Genomic DNA, 20,441 nt, shown 5'->3' with positions numbered 1-20,441 from the left:
CATCTGACTGTAATTGAATGCCTAAAACCCCTGAGCTTTCGAGGGCTCTACCCCTTGCCCATGGACTCCATGCAAATTTACGCTCTACCTGATCATTAATACCTTAGCCCCCCCCCCCGCACTTTAAAAAACGTTCCGCGGGACAGGCGCGGATCCAGGATTTCTTAGGGGGGGGGGGCAAACTTGAAATCAATTTGAAATTTAGTGTGCTGAAATTTAAAAAAATCGTGCAGGCCAATATTTCGCTCAGTGCGGGGGAGGGGGGGGGGGGCAAACTTGAAATCGATTTGAAATTTAGTGTGCTGAAATTTGAAAATCGTGCCTTCCAATATTTCGCTCAGTGCGGGGGGGGGGGGGGGAGGGGGTAGTGTGCACTATTATTTTTTATTTTGTTTAGGGGGGGCCTCGGAAATTTGAAAAATCGCACCCTCCCCCTGTATGACACGTTTTTTCCCCAGGGGGGGGGGGGGGGAGGGGGCTGGATCCGCCATTGCCCCTCTCCCCTAAACGTTTTTGCGTATTACGCTAGTAGTTCCTCGCATTTCGTCCCACCCGGCCTGCGCCGTATGCATGTCCCCCCCCCCCCCCCATACGGGGGTGTGCCGCTCTAATGGGTGACTTTTTCACAAAACATCCCTAAACATGGGTCCTACTTTTAACAAAAATACCATTAAAAATGGGTCCTTTTTTTTTAATTGCAAAATTTGCCTAAATTTTGGGTGTTAGCCATGCAAATATCCGAAAAATACCCAAACATTTTGAAAAATGACCCAAAATGACCCCTTATAATGGATAGGATTTTCGAGGCTTGAGCGGCACACCCCGTCCAAACCAAATCTGAGTATCCCCTCCCCAGGGTCCTTCCCTTTGAAAGCTGATATTTTGTGTATTACGAGCCGTCCGGCTTTGTTGCGTAAAAAGTACCCCTTTACCGAAGATTTTGGGAACATGAATGCGGTCTCTCCGTTTCCCGGAGTGGGGGAATGGAATGCGGGGGGGGGGGGTCGGGCCCTTCCCATCCTGATAAATGCTCTTTTCATTGTGATGAGCGTACTTTTTCACCTCTAATAAATGCCCCTTTTATTTTGAAACGTTCCCCTTTTCCGTCCTAATAAAAGTGCTTTTTTTCCTCTTGTATGTGCCCCTTCTCTTTTTCATTATTACCCACTTCTTGTCTTTGTATAGATATTCTTAAATTATATATTGCAAACGTTGTTTATCCCTTTACTCTTCTCCAGCTGACTGAGCTTTTTATTGTTAAATTTCATTCTGACGCGCTCAGGGTGCGCCCATTCATCAATCCCATGTGGATTTTACGGATGCAACCTTTTTTCATCCTGTACTCTTAGTAGATTTAATCATGTCTTCTTTTTCTTCTTTTTTTCTTCTTCTTCTTTTTTTAAATATTTTGTATAAATGTATATATTTCAATGTATTTTTCTTTGCCTATTTATGTATTACAACCAGGCGCGTACGCAGGATTTTTTCAAGGGGGGGGGGGGGTTTAACATTTATAAATCGGGCCGAAAATTTCGCAACGACTCAGTCAGCCGCTGAATAAGCGGGGGGTAAGAGGTCACTTTTTTTGTTTTTTTGGGGGCGGGGGTTCCAAAAAAAAATCGCAACGACTCAGCCAGACGCTGAATAAGCGGGGGAGGGGGGGGGGGGGGGTAAGAGGTCACTCTTTTTTTTTTGGGGGGGGGGGGGGTCTCGAAATTTGAAAATTTGACATTTTGCTCTGTTGGGGGGGGGGGTAAGGTCAGCTTTTTCAGGTCAGCCATGGGAATTTTTTTTTTTTTTTTTTTTAATTAAAAAAAAAAATCAAAAGGGGGGGTTATTGGGGAGTTTACACGCAAAAAAATACCAAGGGGGGGGGGGTTAACCCCCAACCCCCCCCCCCCTGTGTACGCGCCTCATTACAACAATGTATAATGTCATTTTTACTGTGATTGGAAACAAATAGATAAGTGCCCCGTTAATTTCAACATGTGCCTCTTTTTCTTTTTAATAAGAACCACTTCCCCTTCTCACAAAACCCCCCTTTCACCTCCGAATGCCTTTAGAATCTGATCAATGCCCCTTTTCATGAAAAATGTGAGGTGAAAAATTTAGAATGGCCATGGCCGGGGTGACAACGGGATTCGTTTTGTCAAAGGTTTATAGGATGAGGGTTAATAGCAACCGTAGTTCCGTTCATATATATTGGGCAACCACTAGTTACCTCATAATGGCGCAAGGAACAGCTAGGCTTCAACCTAGACCAAAAGCTTCGGTGTATATTGTAGGTTGTTCCATTGAGACTACGTCTGGCTCCACTAGACCTCCGATTATAGATTATGTATTGGGAATGTCAACAAATGTCAGTTTTATTAAAGAAATGACCCATATCAGACGGTTATTTCTGTCCGATAGCAGCTAATGAGCTAACTGGAGCATTTATAGGGAGGTCGTGAATTCAAAGCCCTGACTGGCGTGACGTTGCCATTTTTCATTGGAGAAACAAAAAATTACTCCTATCTGTGAGGGTTATCACTTGGTCACCGACACTGACTAGGACCCCGTTTAAAATACTCAACACCATGGCTATAATCGTAGATTCATATTTTAGCTATATACCCGTCATGTTCATCTTTTTTTTGGATTTTTTTTTGGATTTTTTTAAATTCCATTGTGATATGCTGAAGATACGGATCCACGAAGTAGATTTGTTTTGAATGAGCATATTAGGGACAGTTCACTCAATTTGTTCCCATACCCTGCAAACCCGATCCAGACTCCGAGTGAATTTGCTCAACATAATAACAAAAGTAAAAACATTGTCCACTCAAGTTCAAGCCACCATACCAATATTGACCTTTTTGGGGGTGGCTAGGTTCAACCGTGCAAGTGCAAATGCGATGCATCTGTACATGTACGTAAACAGCTGGCGCAGATGGAAAAGTGACGAAACATCTTTTGTTTAGTTGTCTTTATCAATATAACGGGCTGTTTTTATCCAATTTCGTGATCTAGAGCAGCAGCATGGACTTTGAATTAGAAGAAGACAGGATGTAAGTGCTATGAACTATGACTTGTATACTTTGTAGTCGTTAAAAACATGATGATGATGAATGATGAATGAATGTGACCGGCCGCAGGCCCGGGCGCGGGCCGAGGCCGAGGGCGAGTCGACGTCCGAGTCTAGTCTCTGAGATGGAGTGTGAGAGAGCTGAGCTGAGAGAGAGACTGAGTCTGACTCTGAGTGACTGAGCTTAATTTATGGCTGGGCCGAGTCTGAGTGAATGAGCATGGGGTGGTAGTGGCGCTGGTCCACTGGTCTTCGGGACAGATGGGTCCGCAAAAATAAGGATAGATTCTAGATCTAGGTCTAGATCTAGACTAGTCCCATTTTCACTGACGATTCTGATTTCCGATCCACGTGTTGGCGATGCCAAAAACCAATTCCGCAATGATTCTCTTTACGCATTTCACATTGACTTTGTACAGAGACTTTCACATTAATATGAGCGATAAATCTTCGGGAAGACAGACAACCCATTAAAGTAGACGATAAACTGGGGATATTTTATTAGGTTACACAAAATCTGTTTTTCGCATTTCCAGCACGCAGATCAAGATCGATAACCCCCAACCTGCAGAGCGCGGACGATCCTAATTTTTAGGACGCATTTTGTCCACGTTTACAAGGATATCTTCATTTACGAGGAGACTTTGGTGCTAGTCGGCCTAGTACGGTGGTGTGACCAAAGTCTGTGGGTAATCTAAGTTTGCTATCTCAAAAAAATCAGTAAGATTTTGAAATCTGATATCACCAATGGAAAGAGGAACATAAAACTACTCAGAGAGGAAATTTTCTTTGTGATTGGGTGCGAAATTGTGAAAATATTGACAAAAGATCAGCCAATTTTTGCAATCATTTGCGTCCGTCCCGAAAAATTGCTAACTTACTGATAAGGGTCTGCAAATCTTTCATTTTGATTTGAGAGCAGATATCCTCAAAATTGTAAGTAATAAGCAGTACCGACTGATTGTACAGTATGATATCTTGCCATGCAAATTCTGAAATTTCCTTATTTTTGATGGATCACAGTTTTGTATAATCAGCTGTAAACCCCTTGTGTTAAGTTAGTTCTTGCTGTTTTTAAGACTTTTTTAGATGCAGCACGCACGCACGATCGGACATCAAATTTTTAGATCACGATATCTCCGAAATCCTTCGACGATAAATTTTCTAGTTGAACCAATTTGTAGTAAAAACCTTTGCCGTCCATTTGGTAATAATTGAAATAAATAAATTTGTGTAGAATATGAGAAATCATAGATCGAATATCACATTTTGTAATATGTTCTAAAATGTCCGCGAAGTTTGGTCACCCCTTCATATAGTCATGTAACTCCAAGGAGTTCCGCCGCCAAAGGAGATGGAGCTCCAGAGCCTGCATAGGAAAACGATTCAAACAGCTGGTTGGGGCACATTTTTTTGAAATGTAAATGTTAGGAAGTTGTTCAATTTTGACTTACATGTACAATTTTTTCGACTCCTCTGGGCATCCAGACAACCACTTGAAATGATAATTTGAAGAATTTTTTAATGGGGAAAAGGGTGATTCCTTGTCCTTACTCAATTCATCCCATGTTGTATATATATCGTTGATTCAACATGGTGAAGAGAAAGTACTCATGCTTGGTATGTGAATTACTACATGTACCTACATTGTACAATGGGTCCCCTGTTATTTATTTTTCACCAAATATAATTTCTATCTTCTTGGCTATGATTTTTTCCTCATTTAAAAGTAAAGGTTTTATTATTGATTTTAAAAGTCCTTCCAACTAAAGCTAGGTTCATGATGCATGTACAACTTCAACTGGTACGTCACTTTTTCTCTAAAAAAGTTGCTAAGTAAAAAACAAAGCAAAATTAATTAATAAATCAATAAAAAATGTGAATATTTGATGAGAAATGAATGATTAAAGATATATATTTTTTAAATGGTAGAGACCTTGAAGGTACATGTATATTCAGTCACAGGGCATTGGCCAATATGATACATGTACATGTAGCTTGTGAGGGGATGGCAATAATCACTTTAGTCTTTACCACTGGTAAAAGAAACACCAAAGTCATGGTCCTAGCATTTTAAATAAGTTTGAATTTACTTACATGTACCCTTGCTGGATGAATCAATTCATTGGCATTTAACAATATTTGTAGCAGAGTTACCAGTATACATGTCATGTATATATATTCTCAGTTAACTCTACTACAGTTTTTTGATTTTCATGATGACATTGAGTAGGCCTACAAATAAATGCTTCTCTTTATCAACCAACATTTTCCTCAACCGTCCTATTTAGTTTGTACTTCTATTTCTAAAAATATGTACATGTAAGAGTAGATATATATTTACATGTACCATACAGTACCGTATTTGGTAAATCATACATGTACATGCATGTACCAACTTGTTTTTACCTACACGTACATACATGTATGACTTTTTCCTGAGAAATGAGGCTATATCAAAATAAAGAGCAATGTATGTAGTTTATGTACAACCCAAATTTGACAGGTACATGTACATGTACATGTACAACGTAGTTAGATTTTAATTACCAGTACAACGCTTTCCAGTATATTATGCTGAAACCCCACATGTGAATTGAGAAACAAGTTTTTAATATTATTATTTTTATTTCTTAAGAAAACACAGAAAATTCTTCTTACCAACAAATGTGTTAAAATCAGTCTTCTAGAAAGTACACTGTAGATACCTTGCTCCTGAATAACAAAATAGCTAAATGGTTCTGTTTTGATTTTCGTTTTTATGTACATATGGTTGTGTTCCCAGTATGGTGGTGCAATACCATCCATATCTTTTAAAAATGCAAGTCATTGAGAATTTTAATCACTTATTTGATGACTAGGCATATTCTGATTTCAATGTTCATACTTGTAATTTGCAAAAGCCACATTTACTTGGACATTAATTGATTGAGGATCAGATCAAACACGTAGGACCTTCATTCATCAGTGACATTTATTTTCAGAATATATTGTATCACACAATCACAAGTACAAAGAATTAGATCTGTGTCAACACAGCACAGGCTATATGGTCACTCTCAAAGAGCTGAAATGCTTTGAGATTGCTGCCCTCTTGTGGTGGAAACATGTACAATACTTGGTTAGTGTCAACAGATATTCCTGTCTGGTTTCAAAACTCAAATGCTCCTTAGAATGATGAGCATATTGACATTATATTTAAATACCATGTACATGTACCTACAATGTATATTTATCTGACTTTTGAGGAAAATCCATCACAGCATTGATTATGTTTGTTATAAATTATAGTGATAGGCATAGCTGGAAAAAAAATAAGTTTTAAACATATTTATGGAAATGTAGAAATATTTGTATGATCTCTTTCTTTACAGTTCTTTACAACAAATACATTTAAATGTTTGAAGTTTTAAATATTTGGATCAATTTAATGCGCAATGAAAATGCTTTACTTTGCAAAAATTATTTCTAATATATATGTTACATAATAAACAAATAAAGACACACAGATGATAGAGTCAGTTTTTTCTTTTACCGGTACCTGCATGTAAACCAGATATAATTAATGGACATTTTGCTGAACATGCCCCTCTACATGTATGTTATAGATTTACAAATTATTTATTACTTTAGGCACCGAGTGGGGGTATATCTTGATTCTTTGTACAACACATTGAGAGAGCTCTGCTCAAAAAGGAATCTTAGAGTTGCCAATTTGTGTTTGATCAATAAAAACTGTGACTCTCTTATTCTGTCGATTTTTTCAACTTAACTTATCTATTTATCTTATATTTATACATTCATGAAAAACATTAAAAAAAGACCCTTGCTTTTAAAAGCAAGCATGTGAATTAAAAACTCTTTTGTTCACTGGAGCTTGCTGACTGTACATCTATGAATCCCAAAGTAATGGCACCCCAGTTAGCACTATGTGTCTGTTGACCCACCTACATGTATGTTGTGAAGAGAGCGCCAAGCACAACGATTGTTCCCTTTTACAACGGTCTGTTTTTATTATATTTATGAACTATGCTTTTGATCTCCATAAACAAGAGGTAAAGCCATCAAAACAAAACTCCTTTAAAGATGACTGTCTCACACAGACACACACACGCTGTGGTATCATACTAAACGGTTCTTGTTTATTAGACGAGTCCACATATAGATGTGCCGCTGTATTTGTAGGATTACCTTATAAATTAATCCTATCCTACATCGCTGTTACATTGGTGAAAGCCTTGAGGTAATATGACAATGCAAAACACTTTCTATTCAACTACTAATCAATACCAAATTCTATTGTATTGTATCTCCCTCATTTGCATGTCAAAGAAGACTTATTTTGTTCTAGCACTGTTGCTTTACATGCACATGTAGCCTTATACAGTAGGCTGGATGTTGTAGATGATTGTTGGTCTTGGGTTATGCATGTTGGAGATTAGTTCATGCACTTCAATTTCTGTTTACACGAATATGATTTGCAAACATGTAAAAAGGGTGAAGTGACACTCAACTTTAAGATTCTTTGAAGTAGTTTGGCTCGGTACATTTTGTTTCTTTGCTGCTTTATAAGCTTCATTGATCAAAGTTTCAGCCGAAACTCTTGTCGAACTGGGAACTCGGAGTCATGATGAAAGGATCGGCCACGCTCTGGCAGTCAGATCTCTTTTATTGTATGAAAACTGTCTATTGATCTCAGATACCAGCACAAAAACACTTCTTGTGGAGTATATTTTTGTATCAAGAGAGGCCTGTACAGTGTACAGTCTGCTAGTTGAGGATATGCTTGATGGATACTTGTTGTAAGCTGATATGCTTTAACTGTTATTCAAATTCAACTGTTTATTGTGCATGCAGAAACATATTTGAAGCTAGCTTATAAACTAAGTTTAAAAACAAGTTTCAAAGAATGTCTGTGCGGAACTGGAATTGTGGAACAGAACCCAGGGACTGAAAAGTTGGAAGTTGGATACCGAGATAGTTTTCAAGATGGCTCATTTGTCATGATTTGACTCGCATTGTTGAAACTTTATGATTCATACTGGATTGCATGTGCACCTATCATTTCATGCACAGTGGATTAGTGACTTATGATTATGGAGGCAATGATACTACAGTTATGCTGTTCATAAACTTTGGAAAATCTTCAGATCACTAATGAGCATGTCTTCCAGTAACTAGGATAACGAGTACAAACAGAAGTAGAGTCACTTCAGGAAATAATTCTTCACTTGATGTACTTTTTTTCTCAACAGTCATACAGTGTATGACTGCAACTTTCAGTACTCATTGATGAAGAACTGAAAATAGTACAAAAGAAGAATCAAAAACAATATTTTTTTTGTCATTCAGAAGTGATTTCATTAAGACAACATTATGCCTGTGGAGGTGGTACAAACCATTGATGGTTTTATGGCCTGTGAAGATAAGCTGTAAGTTTCATCATTATCATATTTACATTGTTGATGGGCACTGGGCGGGGTGATTTACTCAGGTCAACTAAGATCTCCATGTTAATCAGGTCGTTGAAGATATTTGAAATATTTTTATCAAAGGTTTTCTTTTAGAAACTGATGTAGACCAGTAATACATGTTAATAGGCTCTGCTAAAGTTGTTTACTTACATGTACATGTACATGTAGCATGCACTGTGCCAATATCTAATTTATAGGTGAATGATTCTTTTATTTTTAACTGCAGCACATGACCAACTTTGAGGTATTTTGTTTTGTCAAAGCTGAATGATTAATTTACTACCGGAAGGTCCTGGTAGTAATGATCATTTATTGTAATACATTATCATATAATCTAGGTCAAATCCTCCTTGTTGTTTGCTCTTTGCTTTTCACAAATTCAAACAGACTACATTTGTGTCAGATTTAGCCCACAGCTGGGCTCTGGCTGCATTATGCAGGTAGTCTTTTGCAGGTGTTAGTCTTTTAAGGTCTCTGTGTGTAGTGTGTACAGTACATGTCAAGGCAGCTGGTCATAAGAGACAAAGTTATTTTCCTATTCGTTTCATATTCACAAAGGGGATATTCTTAGATTTCTGATTTTATGTTAGGACACAGCAGGTGTGCATATCAATGTGCATATATCACATGATACATCGATAAATGGCATGAAGCGAGAATCTGTGGATTCATTCCCTGTTTACCTAGCGATGGGACTATGGAAGACTTACACCAAGTTACATGTAGATCTTATCTTTAGTGTTACAACTGGTTAAATAGTAACCGTTATCTGGATTGTTGTCTATGGGAGGATTGTTGCATTTTCTAGGGGAGACTGGACCTGAATTTCAAACTTACATGTAACATGATGTCTTCCACTGTGCCAAGGTAAATTTAGAACGTTAAATGTCTGCTGTTATTTTGAGATTTCCCCTTTCATGTACATGTACATGAAAGAGAGAGATAGAGAAAGAGAGAGAGAGAGGGGGGGGGGGGGGAGAGAGAGAGAGAGACATATTAGAGAGACAGAGACAGAGACAGACAGAGTGAGTGAAAGAGGGTGGGGTGGAGAGAGAGAGAGAGAGAGAGAGAGAGAGTGTCAGAACTCAGAATTAACTTTTGAATAATTTGAATAATTCAAAGCAGCCAATCAAAATGCTTTTGTTTCTTCCTGTCTGATTTTCATTTAGTTCCAGCTATTAACCTTAGTTTTATCTACCGGGTATAGAGATGTCTGGTTTATCATGATGTACATGTAAGTGCACTTGAGACCAAAGAAAAAATCATTAAATGCTGTGGTTTTCTTCAATATAAAAATTACATTGTACTGATCGACTGGTGATTTGAGACATTTTTATATTTTAAATTATGCTGGTAAGTAGTTAATGCAATAGCGGTTTTATTTTCTTCTAAACTACATTATGTACAGGATACATATTGCACATGGTGCAAGATCATGCAGTAGGAAATCAAAATATATTGGAAAGTGTATGAGTGTATACTGTTATTTAACTGATTTCTGTATATATTCTTCAAAATATTTCATTATTTGATTAACTGTATGACTGATTGTACAGACTGGTTTGCTTCAAGCTATATAGCCTGTTCCCCATGACCTATTTGGTTGTTTGCATTCCTGTGATTGTTAGCAATGTATTCATTCTGTTTGATATACATGTACATGTATCTCCATACCTGTATTGTGCTGCAGTATATTACCTTACATGTATGCCCTTGTACTTTGGAATCTCTTTGACAAATACATACATACATAAATGTGAATAACAATCACACACATGCATTTATACTGATGTACATGTACATCTAGTATGGGAACAGTATTAAAGGGACAGGGAAAAATATTTTTAACATTTCGGGGGTTACTTTTCAAGCTTGCCTGCATGAAAATAACACTCTTTATTTTGTTTTGAATTGAACTCTATGCAATTTTGGGTGCTCTTTTATGACTTTCAGGGGCTCTTTTTGGCATTTTGGGGGCTAATTTGCCCCGAGCCCCTGTGTATTTTTCCCCTGTAAAGGGACCATTGCTTCAATTTGATTATGTATCTACATGTATACTTTTAAATCAAAGAGAATTGATATGTCACTTTTAAGAGTTATAGTGATGATATTTGTTCTTCTTTCATTAGAGTCATTGTCCAATCTCAGGATATAAAATAATAATAATAAAGTCATTTTTATATAGCGCATAATAATAAATTCTCTATGCGCTTTACAGCAATCAATAAATTACATGATTAATCTCCAGATTTAATTATGCATGGATTAACATATATTCATATCATATACAATGATAACAAAATCAGATACAATATAAATGATATAAACTTATGAACACAATTATAATAGTTAAATAATTACGATCTTTTATTGTATGTAAGAAAATAACATCATTTGACATAAACTACAGTGTAGCATACAATTACAGACTATTGGATGAACATAAATGTCTTCAGATGTGATTTGAATGAATCGACGGTCGGGGCGTTACGAATATTGAGGGGGAGGTTGTTCCATAGCAAGACTCTAGATAGTGTCTTATTTTCTTTCTACACAGCTAGTATTTAATTCCCAAGAAATATAGGCCAGATATGAACATACTACTTTGGGTTCTGTAAAAAGTTTTATTTTGGATGTTATTTGAACATATTTGCTTTCAATCCAATCTACAAAGCATGACCCTAATACATATATTTGTTTGAATAATATTTTTTAATGATTAGAAAGGACTTCATAATACACTCCACACCTGTGTCAACCAGTGTAAAATTGAAAGAAAAAAAAATTCTCCTTGTAATTATAGATATTTTTATCATACATTGTCAGCGATTTGAAGCCCGCCGTGGCACTAATGTCCTTTGGCAAGACATTGATCTACATTTTCCACACTCAACCCAGGTTATGTAAATGGGTACCTGGCAGGAATTAATTCTTTGAATTTCTAGAGCGCCGTAATGGCAGAACAGCTACAGCCTGGGTAAAAATCTCCAAGTTTGGAACCGCTTAGTGATTGTAATAAGTGCTATATAAAAACTGAGTTTTATTATTATTATATTATTATTATATTTTCAGGGGTATGGAGGCCATACCAGGGACTGCCAAGCTGGTGAAGGACAGTCAGAACCTTGTTGGTATCAGTATCGGTGGAGGGGCGCCACTTTGCCCCTGTCTGTACATCGTACAGGTGTTTGACAACACCCCTGCTGCCAAGAGTAAACTCCTCAACGCTGGAGATGAGATTGTTGGGGTTAATAAGAAGTCTGTCAAGGGAAGGACCAAAGTGGAAGTGGCCAGGATGATTCAAGCTCTCAAGGTATGTATCTGGGACATTGATCTGGGGGTGTTTCACAAAGATCGTAAGTCAAACTTAACTCTAAGTTGGACTTAAATATTATGGAAAGCCATTTGTAGCCTTAAAATAACATATATTCAAAACCAAAAATTCATGTATTTTAGACTTTTCATAAATTTCACATACTGTATCTAGAACATGAAATCTCTTTGATGATAGGAAATATGATGGTTTGAATCAACATTTTATGCTGTTTAAAATAAGTTTTACAAAATATTTTCAAAGATGCTAATGGCTTTCCATAATTTTTAGGTCCAACTTAGAGATAAATTCAACTTAGGATCTTTGTGAAACACCCCCCTGATATCTGGTTCATGTCATGGTTTAAGTCATTAAATATATTGGCCAATATTCTACTTAAATTTCAACCCTTTAGGCTTGTCCTCATCAGCTCGAGTTTGCCAAATAACCTGCTATTTTAACTATCCCAATCATAAATTAGCCAGTTAATTTGCGTCTTCATCAACCAGCAGTTGCAATTAGCAGGATATTTTGGCGAGAAAATATCCCGAGAAGTTTTGGTCTTGTTCCTAAATATTCTGCTATTTGGGAAATTGTGGGCTAATTTGCACCCGTCTGAGCTAGTTTGTGATGAGCGTATCGGTCTGGTGAAGATGCAATTGAGTCAGAAAATAGCGGGTTGTTTGGCAAACTAGAGCTGATGAAGACAGGCCTAAAGATGGGTTTAAGCTATTTTTTCATAATGAGGTTTAACAAAAGAAGTCTCTCAAGACCTAAGCTTTCCTTTCTTAAACATAGTCTTAATAGACCCATGGCCAGGTTTATCTGAAATAGTAGGATAGGGTCGGGATTGGGATTGGGATGCAGATTAGGTTCAGGGTTAGGGGTAGGTATAGTTTGGGCTGGGTTGAAGTTAAAACTTTGGTTAGTGTTTGGATATTGATGACAGAGGAATTTTCATAAAGAGCACGTGTCATACAAAATTCATTAATTAAAAATTTAAAATGCATGTTTGTGAAATTTTAGCTTATAAAGTTTTAAGTTGCCAGGACGATATCAGCATGTCCTAAACCCCTCCTAGCCTTGGACCCTCAAATCCTGCCCAAGAATAAATTATGATCAGATACAGATTCTTCTTAGGTACACTTAAGTATCCTGAAAGATATGTTATACCCACTTTAGCAACTAAACAAACTACAGTCAAACCTGCTTTAGTGACCACCTGTTTACAAAGACCACCTGTCTACAACAAGCGCATTTCTTGTTTCCCTTGAAAATGGTTTCTCATAGAATCATGTACTAAAGGAACCTGTCTACAAAGACCACTTTTTGTGTTTCCTTTGGGCGGTCACTGTAGACAGGTTTGACTGTACATCAAGTCACTCTTTCACTTAGGAAAGTTGATTTATTAGATAAAATAGTTGTGGCACAGGAAGGGTTCTCACTTCCAAGTTTTTATCTTCTTTTATATTGCTAGAGTGAGGTAATAATCAGCTATAACAGCCTCAAAGCAGACACGAAGGAAGGCAAAGGATTGGACATTGCTCTCAAGAAGGCCAAGCATCGTATGGTTGAGAATCTAAGCTCCTCCACTGCGGATGCTCTGGGTCTCAGTAGAGCCATCCTATGTAATGGTAAGTTGTTCAAAATGATGATAAAGTGCCTCAAAAAACTTTAAATCATTGAAAAACGTTCTTGAAATTTCGAATTCCAATCATAAATATCTTGATAATCAGAGGGGCGATCGGCTTGTAAAAGTCATGGGATTCCTGACTGACCTATAGGTTTATAATTATGAATGCAGCATGAGCTGAATCCAAGATTTTGTTAAGAATCTGAGACAAAAGATGCCCAATCCCTTTAAAGAGAACTTATTCTTTTAAAATTCCTTGGCTTCATAAGCCGCAGATAAACAATACCAGCATGAATCAATTTCAACCCAATTACAGAGCATGCACGTTGTGGGAGACATGAAATCCATGTTTTATGTTTATAAACACAACGGCAGTGTTAGTGCATCTTCATCAAGATTTAGCCTATTAATTGGCCTTACATCTGGATGTTTGAGGACCAACACGCAAAGGCTATAATGACTTGGGATAATAGCTCAAACAAGTCTATTTTCTTGACCTTGAGATCCCATTCTATCAATGCTTTCATAATATAATCAGTTTTTATTGAAGGTAATTGATGAGGTTCTTTATCATGAATAAATCTATTCCGTTTAATTTTGTTCTCCTAGATGTTTTGATTAAGAGACTGGATGAGCTGAATAAGACATCACGCCTTTACAAGGGACTCATGGACCACACCAAGAAGCTACTCAAGATCTTCTATGAAATGTCTAGTACTCATAGAGGTAAGCATATAAGCATCCATTAGATATATGTCATGGGGACACATATGTAGGAAAAAAAATGGTGAGACAAAAAAGTAAACTTTTAAAGGGGGTGTAGCATGGCAAATACTGGTTTACGCCATCTATGACTTCTTTTGGACAACTGCACGTAAACGAATGGGATTGATTAACGGTCAGCGCGCGCTAGCGTTTGGGAAACAGACCAAAGTTCTCCTCACGCTTCGGTTTCGTGTATGTTGCACACGTGTGAATACTGCCGATGCCATATCCGTAGTCGTATTATACCCGATCGGCCCCAAGTCACGCAACGGGAAAGACACATACATGTAGTCTCGTCATGCTACACACCCTTTAAAAGTGGGCCATAAAAAAGTTAGTAAATTTAAGGTAGAAAATGCTATAGTAGATATTTGGGTGAAATAAAAGTTTCGTGAAGTACAGTATTGTTTGTGTACCTTGAAATTAAATATTCATTTTCCATTTTCATTTTGGGAATCATGAAAGTTTTACTATTTTTTATAATAATAGAACCAAATATGGGTATTGTAGAATAATTTTGAAGATCTGTTTAATAATAAAAGAGTAATAACTGATTTAAAGATTTCCGTAAAAAGATGCAGGCCTTAAAATAATAGCTCATCAATTTCTGATGTATTTCTTCTGAACAGCGTTTGGTGATATCTTTTGCTTGATTGGTGCAAGAGAGATTCAACCCAAGGCTAGTGATGCCTTCACTAAGTTTGGAGATGCTCATCGGAACATGGAGAAGTTTGGAATCAGATTGCTCCGCACTGTCAAACCAGTAAGGCTACCATGTTTTTTTTTCCTCTAATGTCAGATAATCTTAGATCAATCCATTTCAGTTCCTTATAAACCCACTAAAATAGAATCATGGCAAGTTAAACAAAAAACATGAACTATAGATATCTTTCAGTTTTCGCAATGTGAACAATTAAAATATTAAAGGAGTTGATTTTTCTAAACAAATGGCTGAGGGAGACCAAAAATTAAATCTTTTTTAATGATAGGCTCCTCTGTGGGGCTTCCCCAAAGGATAGATCCAGATTGATAGCAGTGATAACAAACAGTGATTTAATGTTGAGCTCTTTCCTGACATTAATTTCAATTCAGTTCTGTTGAGTTCTGCTCATTGTAAAGTTAGTATTACAGATCTTGTTGCTGTTTCTTGCTTCTTATTTCAATAAATTTTATAATTTGTTGATTTTATCTGTAATAACAGAAAATCCAATGTAATTGTAAAACTCCAACAATATCCAAGTCACGTATGTCAGTGGTCATAAATATTTCATTTCAGCCTCCCCTGAACAGGCTCCATCAGGAGCTAAATATGAGCTTCTTGAGACTGGGAGCAAACTGATTAAAACGGAAGTAAAATTGATATAGATATGTTTAATTGTGATATGGCTATACAAGAACTGAATATTGTTAGTGGTGGTGGTTATTTTACCTGACTGCTAAAAAAGCATAAATGCTTGTTAGTAAGCAACCCAAGGACTGGCGGCTTTAGGTCCTCTCCTAGGGACCTGATAATGAGGATTAATGCCTTACCAAAGGGCACTAGCGCATCGACTTGGTTTTGAACCCGGGTCGCCAGATTATGAGACCACTGGCTGAGACCACTGATCTACCAACTGAGCTAACACGCCTCCTCTATTATATACCAAATAACTAATGTTGTTGACCTGAATTTAATTTTGAGATCTTATCATTTAATGTTATTCCTCTACAGATGCTATCGGACCTGGGTACCTTCTTGACAAAAGCCATTCCAGACACCAAGCTCACCATCAAGAAATACGCAGATACCAAGTTTGAATACCTGGTGAGTATTTCTGTCTCTTGTTATTAAGTATGCTACATCCCCTGTGCCTGGGAGGGGAAAAGCAAACTCAACCAATGTGATTTTCTGGTCCTTCCTTCTTATTAGGAAATTCCTTTTACTTTTTATGAAGAGAGCAATGAATACTTAACATGCTTAGTGTGGTAGTGTGAGGGTTACCTTCATGTGAGACTTCCATTAGACATCCTATCTGAGGGACAGAATGATATTCATAGTTTCCTTAGCCCGTGTCATACTGTAAGTACAGGTGTATGACTTGCTCAAGTTCAGCTGTGTTTTCACTAAAAAGAGATCAAATTTCTTCTCAGGATGCGCACTAGACAAACTTCCAATTGTGTTTTAATAGTATAGTTTGAAAATCTTCATGTTGAAAATTCAATGATTTCATTTTTCCCCTGACAAATTGCAGGGGCTCTGATTAAAGTGATCTCTTAGTGAATCTGTACTATTTCAAAGCCAGCATGAAGTCATACTGCTTGAATTTGGGGGGCATTTCACTAAGCCTTTTTTCAATGACAAAAATCAGTGACAATTCTGCTGATAACCAATCGAAAGCAAGGATTTTGGGAGCTTTTAACACAAACTGTCATTTCTCACTGATGACAAGTTTTGTGAAACGCCCCCCCCCCCCCCCTGATGTTGAATGTGCCCCTTACCCTGCTGTGATACTGAGTTCAATGTGTGTTTGATGCATGTAATATGCAGTAGTACTTTATAGAAGTAATATATATGATTACATTTTCATACTATTTCTGCTCTAATTTTCAGTCATACTGCTTGAAAGTGAAGGAGATGGATGATGAGGAATATGCGTATGCTACATTAGGAGAACCTCTCTACAGAGTGGAGACAGGCAACTATGAGTATAGGTAAGGATAGATTCCATGCTTTGTACCAACGAGAAAACATCGGAGTGCTCAAGTATAGAGTAGAGAAATATCTCTTTTTGATTAATGAAATAATTTGTAAGTTGTCTTGAATTATTGTTATGTTAGGTAATATATGTTTATATGCTTCCCTTATCAAGTTCAATGTAAGTAGCATAAGTTTGAAGGAATGTATTGGTTTGGTTCAGTGAAAATAAGGTAAGATTTGGAGGGAGAACATAACAGTGGCCAAAACATAGGAGATATGTATTTTGCTTGCTTCAAAGAAACCCAGTTAAGGTTTGAAGAGATCTTGATATGCTACAGTTAAATTAACCCGAGGAATGTTCTTGTTTAGTTCATGGAAAGTCTCTTTAGCTTCAGGAGATATTGTAAACCTTTGAATACAATTGATGTTGTTACAAGGCACATTCTTTACACCCCTGCAAGAGTTATTTCAGACTTGGTATTCAACAGGTTAATTTTGTTTTATTGCAAGTAAGTTGAGGCGATATTTATAAAAAAAAAAATATGTAAACGTAAAATGTCAATTTCTTGAAAAGAATTTCACTAGATGATGTCATGTTCATGTTAAAGGCAATCATTGTGATTTGTATCTCTTATATGTATCTCTTTACAGATTGATCTTACGATGTCGTCAAGAAGCAAGGGCTAGGTTTGCCAAATTAAGATCAGATGTAATGGTCAAAATGGAACTACTGGATCAAAAGCATGGTAATTGTCTTTATTATTGTAACTTCGTTTAGATGTTCTTTCTACATGTTTATCTCTCTCCACTCAGATGCAATAAACAACTAACAAGGGAGAAGAAAATTATTGCATGCTTTGATTGACAAATAATACATGTTTGCGAGTGCATTAGTGAATATGCAATGTACGCAGGATAAGTCACAGTAGGATAGTGAACAAGACTTGTTGAGTTCATTGTCCGTCTCATTGTGACTTAACCAAGTGCTGTGGAAATCACTAATGCACGAGCTAAAAACATGTATTATTTGTTTTATAAGATGGGTCTACAATATAAGTATAAAGTCGAGAAATTGACTGTTGTTATCACCAAAATGCTCCCCCTGTGCATATGGTACAAATTAATGCATGCACACATGATCCATTTCAATGCTTTTCATTGGCTAAATTCTTGAACCCATTTTATAATTGAGATTAATAAAGTAGCTAAGTTAATGCCATAATGATATATTTATATGTTGAGAATAGCACTTTCTGATACCGAGAGTTTGAAAATGAAAGTTGATATTTTATATCATAAAAACTGGTTCTAGAATATAGGCAATCTGATTGGTGGTGGTTATTTTACCTGACTGCTAAGAAAGCATAAATGCTTGTAAGTAAGCAACCAGACTGCCGACGGCTTTAGGTCCTCTCCGAGGGACCTGGTAATGAGAATTAATGCCTTATTGGTCAAATGAACTTGACAAGGCTCATTATCACATTTTGACTTAACCTGCATGCAGTGCATATTCACTAATGCACTCGCAGACATGAACTATTTGTGTACTGAGAACTGAATGATTTGAGATTTTGTTGAATGCAGCTAATGCTCACTATTTCTGTTTTTGTTGTTGTTGTTACAGTTCAAGACATCGTATTCCAGCTGCATCGTCTTGTGTCTGCCATGACCCAGTACCTCCAGGATTGCCACCAGCAGATGAAGAACACAGACCTGTTCCCCATCGAGGTCGATCTTCTGAGAACAACCATCAATTACGACAGGTCGGATCAGTTCAACGATGGTTTTGATGATGAGGAGGAGGAGGAAGAGGAAGAAGAAGAGGAGGAGGAGGAGAATAACAGGAGCGGAGGTGGGGGTAGCCTGATGGAGGGGAATCTTATTGATACTTCGTAGGATGGAATGGTTATCAGGATTCATAGAAATGTCCTTTTTATGCCTCCGTTACGAAGTAGCCGGAGGCATTATGTTTTCGGGTTGTCCGTCCGTCCGTACGTCCGTACGTCCGTCCGTCCGTACGTCCCGTTCTCGTGATCGCGTTATCTGAAGAACCGATTGATGGATTCCTGCCAAACTTTAGTCATGTATGTATCTTGCAGAGCCGATGAACTGATTAGATTTTGGGGTCACGAGGTCAAAGGTCAAAGGTCACAGGGCTCATTATGTATGCAAAAACAGCTCGTGATCGCGTTATGTAAAGAACCGATAGATGGATTCCTGCCAAACTTTAGTCATGTATGTATCTTGCAGAGCCGATGAACTGATTAGATTTTGGGGTCACGAGGTCAAAGGTCAAAGGTCACAGGGCTCATTATGTATGCAAAAACAGCTCGTGATCGCGTCATCTCAAGAACCGATTGATGGATTCCTGCCAAACTTTGGTCATGTATGTATCTTGCAGAGCGGATGAACTGATTAGATCTTGGGGTCACGAGATGAAAGGTCAAAGGTCACAGGGCTCATTATGTATGCAAAAACAGCTTGTGATCGCGTTATCTCAAGAACCGATTGATGGATTCCTGCCAAACTTAGGTCATGTATGTTACTTGCAGAGCCGATGAACTGATTAGATTTTGGGGTCATGAGGTCAAGGTCAAAGGTCATGCGGCTCATTATGTATGCAAAAATAGCTTGCGATCGCATTATCATTAGAACAGATTGATGGACTCCTGCCAAACTTAGATCATGTATGTATCTTGCAGAGCCAATGAACTGAGTAGATTCTTGGGTCATGAGGTCAAAGGTCAAAGGTCATGGGCTCATTATGTATGCAAAAATAGCTTGTGAACGCATTCTCATTAGAACTGACAGATGGATTACTATTTAACTCAGGACATCTTGCAGAGCCAATGAACTGAGTAGATTTTAGGGTCATGAGGTCAAAGATCAAAGGGTCATATATGTATATAATGGATTACAATTGAAATTGATTTGAAAAATTTCTTCTGTTTTGGTTTGTAAAATTGCTCCATGACGGAGGCATCATTTTCGACTGCGCGCAGTCGAAGTTCCATCTAGTTCGAAAAGATTCAACGCCTATCATCGTCAATGTATGTCCCTTTTCTCTGTCAAAATATAATCGTAAATTTGAAAGAAAAAAATGAAGCCTTAGCGGCCGTTGTGTATCCAATTAGGCCTGTTTTCATCAGCTCGAGTTTGCCCAATAAACTGCTATTTTCAGACTCTGGATATTATCCCAAAGCTCGAAAATCGCGTCTTTACCAGACCGATACGCTCAGGACAAACTAGCTCGGACGGGCACAAATTAGCCCGCTTTTTCCCAAATAGCGGGATATTTTGGATACAAGACCAAGATTTCTTGGGATATTTTCTCTAATTGCAACTGCGGGCTGATGAAGACGCAAATTAACTGGCTAATTTTCGACCGGGATAGTTAAAATAGCCGGTTACTCAAGCTGATGAAGACAGGCCTCTGGATGCCATTTTGTCAATCAGTTGACCATCCATCGTTTACATTTTTCAGTTTTCATGTTCGTACCTTTATTGCTTTT

General features: G+C 37.5%; 1 protein-coding gene across 3 annotated transcripts; it reads left to right on the top strand.

Moving 5' to 3' along the window:
- Positions 1-2,887: 2,887 nt before the first annotated feature.
- LOC583315 (PRKCA-binding protein) lies at positions 2,888-18,850 on the top strand. 3 transcript variants are annotated; one of them, XM_783229.5, is made up of 9 exons: positions 2,888-3,050; positions 11,614-11,854; positions 13,332-13,488; positions 14,097-14,213; positions 14,882-15,015; positions 15,964-16,056; positions 16,843-16,943; positions 17,581-17,675; positions 18,554-18,850. In XM_783229.5, exons 1-9 carry the CDS (start codon positions 3,022-3,024, stop codon positions 18,823-18,825), a joined length of 1,239 nt encoding a protein of 412 aa, XP_788322.2. In that variant the 5' UTR covers positions 2,888-3,021; the 3' UTR covers positions 18,826-18,850. The 3 variants fall into 3 exon arrangements, with proteins under 3 accessions (XP_788322.2, XP_003728209.2, XP_003728208.2); XM_003728161.3 differs by lacking the exon at positions 2,888-3,050 and adding an exon at positions 7,636-8,499; XM_003728160.3 differs by lacking the exon at positions 2,888-3,050 and adding an exon at positions 9,160-9,408.
- The last annotated feature ends 1,591 nt before the right edge of the window (positions 18,851-20,441 follow it).

Source organism: Strongylocentrotus purpuratus, unplaced genomic scaffold, assembly GCF_000002235.5.
Source record: "Strongylocentrotus purpuratus isolate Spur 01 unplaced genomic scaffold, Spur_5.0 spur5_scaffold_14, whole genome shotgun sequence".
Taxonomy (NCBI): domain Eukaryota; kingdom Metazoa; phylum Echinodermata; class Echinoidea; order Camarodonta; family Strongylocentrotidae; genus Strongylocentrotus; species Strongylocentrotus purpuratus.
This window is presented reverse-complemented; position numbering and strand designations above follow the sequence as displayed.

Excerpts from the sequence above, each read along its gene's own strand:
- LOC583315 (XM_003728161.3), top strand. The coding sequence starts at position 8,444 with ATGCCTGTGGAGGTGGTACAAACCATTGATGGTTTTATGGCCTGTGAA. Across the intron at positions 14,214-14,881 it reads AATGTCTAGTACTCATAGAG|CGTTTGGTGATATCTTTTGC; the intron begins GTAAGCATATAA and ends TCTTCTGAACAG. Across the intron at positions 15,016-15,963 it reads TGCTCCGCACTGTCAAACCA|ATGCTATCGGACCTGGGTAC; the intron begins GTAAGGCTACCA and ends ATTCCTCTACAG.